Below are 9,514 nucleotides of genomic sequence, written 5' to 3'. Positions count from 1 at the left end.
TGAAAGTGAAAAGTGAAAGTGAAGTTGCTCAGTCATGTCTGACTCTTCGAAACCCCATGGACTGCGGCCCACCAGGCTCCTCTGTCCATGGGATTTTCCAGGCAAGAGTACTGGAGTGGGATGCCATTGCCTTCTCCGCATCCCAGAGCAGCCAGGTAGATAATTCATACCCTTTGCCCCACCCCGACAAAAGGGCCTAAAGTCCCAACTCTAACTTTCCTTGAGGCCAAGCAACTGAATAAACCAACATATAGGGCTGGCCAAAAAGTTCCTTTGGTTTTTAAGTAAAAATATTAATAAAGAACACATTTTCTGTTTTCACCAAGAACTTTACTGAACAGCATATTCACCGTTTTGTTCCATTACCTTCTCCAATTTTTCAGGCAACATCATAATTCCATCTTCCCAAAATTTTTTATCTTTTTAAGCAAAGAACTGTTCCAGATGTCTTTTTCATTCTTCCAGGGAATTGACATTTTTTTCCATTAAGAGAATTCTGTAAAGATTGACGTAAATGGAAATCTGAAGGTGTAATGGCTGGTGAATGCAACAGGTGAATCAGAACTTCCTGTCCAAGCTGTAACAGTCTTTGCCTGGTCATCAAGAAACCTACGGTCTTGCACTACCCTGATGAAAGATTTTGTGTTTTCTCTGGACTGACCCTGGACGCTCTTCACTGAGTGCTGCCTTCAGCTGGTCTAACTGGGAGTAGTATGTGTCGGAATTAATTATTTGGTTTTCCAGAGGGAGCTCATAACAGAGGACTCCCGTCCAATCCCACCATATATACATCATTATCTTCTTTGATGAAGACTAGCCTTCGGCGTGGTTGGTGGTGGTTTGTTTCTCTTGGCCCACGATCTCTTCCATTTTACATTACCGTACAGTGTCCACTTTTCATCACCCATCACAATTTTCTTTAAAAAGGAACATTTCATTACATTTCAGTAGAGAAACACATGCAGAAATATGGTCAAAAAGGTTTTTCCACGTAACTTATACGGAACCCAAACATCAAAGCAACAAACATAACCAAGCCAGTACAAATGATTTTCAACACTTGATCTGTTATTTTGAGTATGTGAACTATCTCCTGCATGATGTAATGTTGATTTTTCTCAATTAATGTCTCAATTTGATCACTATCAACTTCAACTGGTCTACCTGGCCATGGAGCAACACTCAGTGAGAAGTCTCCAGAACGAAACTTCACAAACCACTTTTGACCACTTTTGACATGTTCAGTCAGTCACAGCCCCTTCTCCATAAACTACACAAGTCTTTTCGTGCATTTCAGTTGCGAATTTACCTTTCTTGAAATAATAAAGGGTAATTTGCCGAAAATGCTGCTTTTTCCTTCCATCTTCAATATTAAAACGGCTACACAAAAATTCACTGGTTTTGGTAAGTTTTTTTTAATGCATGCTGATATGACAGCTGTCACAATACAATTGAACAAAATGGTTTCAAATGAAGTTAAAGACAACTAAGTGCTACCAGAGCCATCTTATAGAAAAAAACCAAGCAAACTTTTTAGCCGACCCAACATCTGTCTGGTTGGCCCCTTTCATCACCAAGGAAGAGGACAAGTAGGATTTTTATGGGTCCAACCTGCATGGACAATTGGCTCCTACCCTTTGCTCTCTGCTACCCTAATTATCCACCTCGGTACTTAGCAGCTGCCAATATGCCAAGCTCATAAACCTGATTTCATGGTGATTTGGGGTTCGGCCCAGCTCGGCCCTCCATCCTTGACCAGATAAAAGGGTGGAGGCTGAGCTCACCTGATAACTCTCACCTCTGTCCTCCCGCCAGGGCGCAGTCTCTCCACCTCTCACAGCCACCATGTCGTGCCGCTCCTTCCAGCAGGGCTTCAGATGTGGCGGCCAGAGCTTCAGCTCCTGCTCAGCTGTCCTCCCCCGTGTGGTCACTCACTATGCAGTGAGCCAGGGGCCATGCCGGACTGGGGGCAGTGGGAGCTTCCGTGCCCTGGGCTGCCTCGGCTCCCGGAGCCTGTGCAACGTGGGCTTCGGGCGGCCCCGGGTGGCCTCCAGGTGTGGCCTGCCTGGCTTTGGGTATCGAGCAGGCACCACTTGCGGGTCTTCAGCCTGCATCGCCCCTGTAACCATCAATGAGAGCCTGCTGGTCCCACTCGAGCTGGAGGTCGATCCGACTGTCCAGAGGGTGAAGAGGGACGAGAAGGAGCAGATCAAGTGCCTCAATAACCGCTTTGCATCCTTCATCAACAAGGTAGGACGTGGGTGCCGGGGTGCAGGGCCATGGGAGACAGACAGCACTTTGTGGCTGTCCCAGGAGCCACAACCTGGGGCTGCTGGTGTGGCTGCTCCATGACCCCTAGTCGCTGAAAGCTGGTTAGATCAGGCTCAGCAGTGGACATTTCTGCTTGTCTGTCTTTTTTTATAATATGTTATCTTTCTCTCTGGGTATTATCTGATAAACTCATCAAGAGGCCCTGAGGTCAGACTATAAGAGGAACTCCCAAAGCCATGATAGATACTGAATGGGGCAATCAGAGGCAGAGACCTGCCCTTTCTGATGAGGCTTTAATGAAAGACCTTCCTTCCAATGACATGAACTGGGGTGAGACCCTTGGCACTGTGACCCTGGAATTTGCCATCAACTTAGGTCTATGATGAAGAGAAGGTGGAGCAGTCAGAGCTAGGGACACAAAGTGGCCATGACCAAGTCTCACATCTTTCAACCCCCAAGTCATGGCTCTGAAAGCCTTGAGAGAAGGGTGATGTGCTGCCTTTGGAAGACGCTGAACTGGCCTGTCACCTTGGCTGCTTCTGGGCCTGTCCCTATATTCCAGGGAAGCTCTTGGGATCAGGATACACACCGAGGACTAAGCTGGTGTTCCTGGTGATCCCAAGTTTAGGTCAGAGTCCTGGGCTGGCAGTCATGAGACCTGGACCCTGACTCCCAGCCCCAGGAAAGCGGGCAGAGATGGAGGGAGAATTAAAGAAGGTAATACTCACAAAAGTGCTCCCAAAAGGAACTTGTTTTAATAAATGGAAAATGTTAAACTTACAGTTTTATTTTGAAAGCTCATTAAGCACTGCTTGTAAACTCATTCCAACACTGTGAGCCCTGATCGTCAGCTGCTTCACATCTCCATCTGGGAGGCTGGGGGCCTTCTGCTGAGCAAGCCTTTGACCAGAAGGAAGATGATGTGACTTCCTCTATCGTTTTCTTGAGAGACAGCGCACAAGGTGCAAAATCCCAGGGTGAGGACTGGAGACAGTGTGTGCCCAGCCAGTGACTGGCTTAGCTGGGTGACCACGGCCAACTCACTCAGTGTCTCTTAACCTCCATCTCCAAGCCACGGAAACGAAGAGTAGGCCAGGAGCTCTCCGCGTTACCGTGGCAGGGACATGGTTTGGACTTGGCCATGTAGGATGGAGATGGGGCAGAGTAGTAATGAGTGCCAGGACTGAACTTTGAGCTTTATTCCCTGAGCACCCCTGGGTTGTAATTAAAGAAACCCCAATTTCCAGTAGCCTCATCAGCTTCCATTAGCATGAAGATGTACAAAGCTCTCCCTATGCAATCCTAAGTATGAGTTTGAGGCAGCAAAACAAGCTTGAGGGGCTGAGTGGCTTGGCCCAGGTTACAAGGCTGGTGGCAGGCAGGCAGGGCTGGAAGGAGGAAACACCCCAGGCCTCTTGGGGCAGCCCTGTTTCCACTACAACACAACCCCTGGTGGAAGCTGGGGGTCCCCTAAGCCGCCTCAGGCAGGAGAGACAGAGACACAGCAGCAATGTGATGGAGGTCGGAGCACAGACGGATTCCACTGCCTGCACCAGCACTTACTCTCGCAAGCTGTAGTCCCCAGGGTCCCTGCCACCCCATGATATCCTATTCTTGGCTGCAGGTCCGGTTCCTGGAACAGAAAAACAAGCTTCTGGAGACCAAGTGGAACTTCATGCAGCAGCAGAAGTGCTGCTCGAGCAACATTGAGCCCATTTTCGAGGGCTACATCTCCACCCTTCGGAGGCAGCTGGACTTCTTGACCGGGGACCGAGACCGGCTGGAGTCAGAGTTCCACTGCCTCCATGACACGCTGGAGGGCTACAAGAAAAAGTGAGTCTGCCCCACTGCTACCCAGCCGGGAGCCTGAGGCAAGTGACATAAACAATCTGGGCACTGGGTTTCCCCATCTATAAAATGGGAAGTTGAAAACGTAGACCTTTGCGGGGGGGGTCCCACAGTCACGTGGGATAATGTAGGCAGAGCATCCTTACTACCCATTAGGCACATCGTACAAGCTCTGAGATTTTAGATGTGTATTAATCCCCCTTCCCACCACGCTCGACTTCTCTTCATGTAAAACAAGTTTTCTCCTGCTGTTCCCAGTGCTCCAGGGCTCTGCCCTCATACCTGTTGTGCGTCATCGTCCATAAGTCCCTTGACAGATCTTGAACACTTCTTAGCCTCCAAACAGATTCCCAAGCCCTCCTTCCTCCCAGCTTGGACTCCTGCTGTTCCTTCTTCCTGATAAGTCCCACCTCGGCATTTCTTTGTAACATCCGGGCTAATATATTCTACCCCGCATCTTCCTGGTCCAACTCGAAATCATCATCTGCAAGAATTCACAGATTCAGTGATTCTTTCAAGAAGCTGAGGCCCAGATAAACTGCCTCGTGGTCCTGGGTGAGCCTCTCATGTTGGTGGGAGAGGGCCGAGAGAAACACGTCTCCAAGGACAGTGTGAATACACTAAGAACGAGGGTTCATTAGAGTGGAGCCATGTTGGGGACACAGGCTGCAGGTGTCACGCATGTGTCTAGTCCAAGTCAGATGCTGTGCTGGGCAGTTTGGGTTTGATAAAGTTGGGAAAATCTGGCTCTTTCCCTCTAGATGTCCTGGTAGAGTCAGCAAGATACCCCGGTATGCACACCAACAGCTACAGCATGGTACAAGGCAGGAGGGAAGAGGAAGCCCAAGAGAGTGAGAGAGCAGAAGCAGCCCAGGAAGGCTTCCCAGGGGAGGTGTCAGTTTGCTCAAGGCCTTGAAGGATTTGTTTCATTCCAGTTGCTTCTTCTAAAAGAGAAGTTCAGAGTTAGACCACAGAAAAGGAGATGAGACAGAAGCAGGTGACAAGGAAGGACCAGAGTGTGCAAGTGGGAGGGGACGACTCAAGCAGACTGGTAGGTGAGATGTGGCAAGGTTGTGGGTGTGGCGAGATCAGCCCTTTCAGCAGGAGAGATGCCTTTCTTCATGGATACAAGGTGATCAGGAGACATATTTCGCAGCTCAAGATTAGGACTTTGAATTTTAAAAGTGGGGTTGTTGGAGAAGGATGAGGCCAAGTGGTATTTTAACACCAATAGCAAGCACACCGTACCCTGTTCCAGGTACTGACCTGGTGTCCTGCAGACATTAACTTGTGTGATGTTTGTAATTGTGAGACAGGACCAGTGATATTCTCATTCTACAGATGAAACTGAGGCCAAGAAAGGCCAAGCCACCCACCCAAAGTCACATGACAAGTGCAGGAGAGTGGGATTGAAACCCAGGCAGCAGGCTCAGCATCCAGCACCTGTGCAGCGGCTGAGTTCTGCAGGAAAACGGAAGCTCGGGCGTCAGGAAGCACAGAGAAGCTTTTAATGGATTGATGTCGCTCATCAAACTGAGTCATTCTGACCAGACTAAACCCTTGACCTTGATTCCGTTGCCTTGGGGTGCAGTGAGTGGGTGAAGAGCTCCCTGGAGCCTAGAGGAAATAGGCCGCTCTCTCTGAGGATCTGGTAAAGTGGGTAATTGCTACCTCTGCGAGTGAGCTTCAGGTAGAGGCCAGGCTCAGCGCTCTCCTGGCGAGGAGGGGCACGGGTCAGCTGGGCTTGCAGTGACCGCAGCCAACTCTCAGAACAACTCAGAAAAGACAGTTGTGGGACTTCCCTGGTGGCCCAGTGGCTTGGACGCCATGCTCCCAGTGCAGGGGACCTGGGTTCAATCCCTGGTCGGGAAACTAGATTCCGCATGCTGCGACTGAAAGATACCACATGCTGCCACTGAGACCTGGCGCAGCCAAATAAATAAACAGATATTTTTTCAAAAAGAAAAGACAGGTGTGCCAGCAACAGGCAGCCAACTCTTCACCATTTTCCCAGAGGAAATGACTGGATGAAGTAAGCTTCCTCAGCAGCAAGATAGAATAAAGGTAGCTTTAAGAAGGACTTCCCAGGGACTTCCCTGGTGATCCAGTGGCTAAGACTCCATGTCCCAATGCAGGGGGCTTGGGTTTGACCCCTGGTTAGGGAACTAAATCCCCATATGATGTAACTAAGGACCCACATTTCGCAATTAAGACCCAGCACAGCCAGTAAATAATTTTTTTAATTGAAAAAAAAGAACGTCTTCCCAGAGAATGATTCATTACAGGAAAAGGCTACCAGGCATTGGAGTGGAACATAAACTTACAAAGTGGCTAATAAGAGGCTATGATAAAAAAAAAAAAAAAATCTGTGTTGAGTGGCTGAAGGGGCCAGAGGTGACCAGAGACAGGGCCAGACCTGGTGCCTCCATAGGGCATTCAATCTGTGACTTGTCCCCAGAGGCTCCTACTCTCAGACCCCATGCCCACACCCTTCCAAATCTCACCAGCGTGACTAAAACATTTTCCCCCTGCCCCTTCCACCAGATATGAAGAGGAGCTCTCCCTGCGACCCACTGCTGAGAATGAGTTTGTTGCCTTGAAGAAGGTGAGGGAGGGTGGCCCATGGAGGGAGAAGGCGCTCTGAGCTGGCCTAGTGGGCCTGGGGACACTCAACCCCTGGACCGGGCCTGCAGCCAGCCCAACTTGCTGACCCCGATACCAGCCCCACTGACCCCAAGGGAGAGAAAGGCCCAGCCTCCTGCTCCAGAAGGGCAGTGACTGAGCCTCCACTGCCCAACTCGTGTTAAGTGTTGTATTTACATCTGTCCAAGAAGCTGGAGATGTGGCAAATGCCAAATCAAAAGACAAAAGCTCTGACTCAAATCCCCAGAGATAAAAACCATCCTGACAACCCCTCACATAGACAGCTATGTGTTCTGTTGCCCAGGGTCCATAGCAGCTCTGAGGAATGGACTCCCATCTCCTTTAATCCCATTCCCTTCAGATCCTTCCCCAGTGGGATGCCAGGCCCAGGCATGAGGTCCTTGGCTTTGTCACCCCCTTCACTTCCACGTGGGTCCCACACCTGTCACCTGCTACCAGCTTGCCTGGGAGGTGGCCCAGCTAGCAGAGGGGTGGCCCCAGGTTATGACTGTCACTTTCCTGGCTGCAGGATGTGGATACAGCCTTCCTGATAAATTCTGACCTGGAGATCAATGTGGAAGCTCTGATCCACGAGATCAACTTCCTGAAAACCCTGTATACCGAGGTACCTGCAGCCATGCTGCCCAGAGGTGGTTGGCCAGGGGCCAGTTCTGGAAGGATGGTGGGCAGGGAAAGCTCCTGCCCTGTGGGTACTTTTGTGGCTTAAAAGTGGGCAAGTGAAGAAGTCATTGTGGAACAGCTGGGTGTCAGGCAGAGAGACTCCCAGAAGTCAGAGGGCCCACACCTTGGGTCTTCGGTCTCAGTGCAACTGGAGGGTGGGGGCTGGAGCAGGTCGGTGACTGAAGGCTGGGATGGCCAGGCAAATCTGCCATAGGAATGTCAGGGCTGGGTCTCCTCATTTCTTCCCCTCTCCCTCACCAACTTTATCCTCAAAGAGCTCACCCATTCTCACCCGGGGCCCCCACCCCCAGGAGACGAACCTGCTCCAGTCTCAGATCTCGGACACCTCAGTCACTGTGAAGATGGACAATAGCCGGGAGCTGGACACCGATGGCATCATTGCCCAGATCAAGGCCCAGTATGACGAAATTGCCAACCGCAGCAAAGCTGAAGCAGAGGCCTGGTACCAGAGCCGGGTGAGTCTTGGGCAGGGCCTGGGAGACCCCAGAACCACTCTCCTCCAGGAATCAGGAGAGAAAATGTACGCCATGCCACTCCAGCCTCTGTTGTTTTGACCAAGCCTCAGGACAGGTCCCCATGAGTGTGGGAGAGACCCCGCAGACAGCCCAGACCTGTTCATCAGAGCTCCCCAGCTTTATACACTCATAGACTCCCAGGAAGTGCTTCCCTAAGTAGCATTCAAGGAATACCAATTGGCAGTGATGGCAAATTGGCTCAGAGTTTCCGGGTGTGGGAGGAGGCTAATGGCATGGAATGGTTACTAATGGTGGAGCAGAAACTGTGATTAAGGTGGCCCCAGACTTAGGTAATTAGGGGCTTGCTGGGAGGGCAGTTGTCCCCCAAGGGCAATCTGACTTAACAGATACTATCATCTCAGTCTCACCTACCCCATCTATGAAAGGTACCATTCATTCATTCATTCATTCACTCACTCATTTATTCATTCATTTATTGCACATTCATCATGTGCCAAGCAGCATTCTAGATGCTTGAGATCCAACAGGAATCAGAACAATAATAGCTGCCTCTATGTCACTTTCATTTTCCAGAGGCAGGGGCAGGACAGCCAAACAGGACATACAAGTACAGCGGATGTACAGTAGATGGACACGTGCTATGGAAAAAAATAAATTAGGGTGAAGCACAGGGAGTGCGGCGGGAATTCGGTTTTTAAATGGTTGGCCAGGGAAGGAGGGCCTTACTGGGTTGTATGGAACCATGAGGATACTAAGAGTCAGACCATCCCCATCCTCAAAGAAGTCACAGTCCGTGGGAGAGAGAGAGGTATAAACAGCCAGAAGGATACGAGGTGGCATGACGTGGCCACCAAAGTCTAGCCATAGGCCTGGGTACAGCATGATGATGCGGAAGTGACAGATTGTGTCTGGAAAGACAGGAGCACTGGCCTTTGATCTGGGTCTTGGAAGCCAAGTATGGTTTCCATAAGCAGAGCATGGTAAGGGTGTCTGGCTGAGAGCCAGCAGGAGCAGTCCAAGAAGCATGAAGGGGAGGTGTCCCCAGTGTGAAGCACCATGAAGGATATGGGGCTGGAGACACAGCTAGATCACAGCAATCGGCAGAGCTTCCCTGAAGGCTCTAGACATTTTTCTGAAGGCCAATTTTCAGGAAGTGTCCCAAGAAATGTTCTGTCCTTTTTCTTCAGATCCATGGTAATCAAGGTATCAAACCCTAACCTGGGGTCAGCTCCCTGTAAGTCAGTCTGTGGCCCATCCATGGCCAGGTCTCATTCCGGCGAGCTCCTCCTCTGATTGCTCTCCTGGGCCACCCATCAGGCCTTAAGGAAAACAATCTTAATTACCCATCCTTCTAAGTTAGAACCAGAACGATAATCCTATTATTTATCAATTGTACTTGGCTGTGAAGATCCGAAATTTTAAGTAATAATGGTTAAAACAAATTTTATTTTTTATTTTTTTCTCAAATAACTTGAAGTACAGAAATACACTGCCTAGACGACCCCAAGTTACCATCAGAAACACAGGCTCCTTCGAGCTTGCTATTCTGCCATTCTGTTAAGAACCTTAATCCT

The 9,514-nt window shown here is 49.8% G+C and overlaps 1 protein-coding gene across 1 annotated transcript in view; it reads left to right on the top strand.

The window, feature by feature from the left end:
- Positions 1-1,836: 1,836 nt before the first annotated feature.
- KRT82 (keratin 82) overlaps positions 1,837-9,514 on the top strand; it is a 13,270-nt gene continuing 5,592 nt past the window's right edge. Inside the window, exons 1-5 of the mRNA XM_010857879.1 lie at positions 1,837-2,250; positions 3,896-4,104; positions 6,664-6,724; positions 7,292-7,387; positions 7,755-7,919. Coding sequence (XP_010856181.1) covers positions 1,846-2,250; positions 3,896-4,104; positions 6,664-6,724; positions 7,292-7,387; positions 7,755-7,919 — 936 coding nt within the window. The 5' untranslated portion in view covers positions 1,837-1,845. The remainder of the gene's footprint in view (positions 2,251-3,895; positions 4,105-6,663; positions 6,725-7,291; positions 7,388-7,754; positions 7,920-9,514) is intronic.

This window comes from Bison bison, unplaced genomic scaffold (assembly GCF_000754665.1).
Source record: "Bison bison bison isolate TAMUID 2011002044 unplaced genomic scaffold, Bison_UMD1.0 scf7180017864383, whole genome shotgun sequence".
NCBI lineage: Eukaryota > Metazoa > Chordata > Mammalia > Artiodactyla > Bovidae > Bison > Bison bison.
This window is presented reverse-complemented; position numbering and strand designations above follow the sequence as displayed.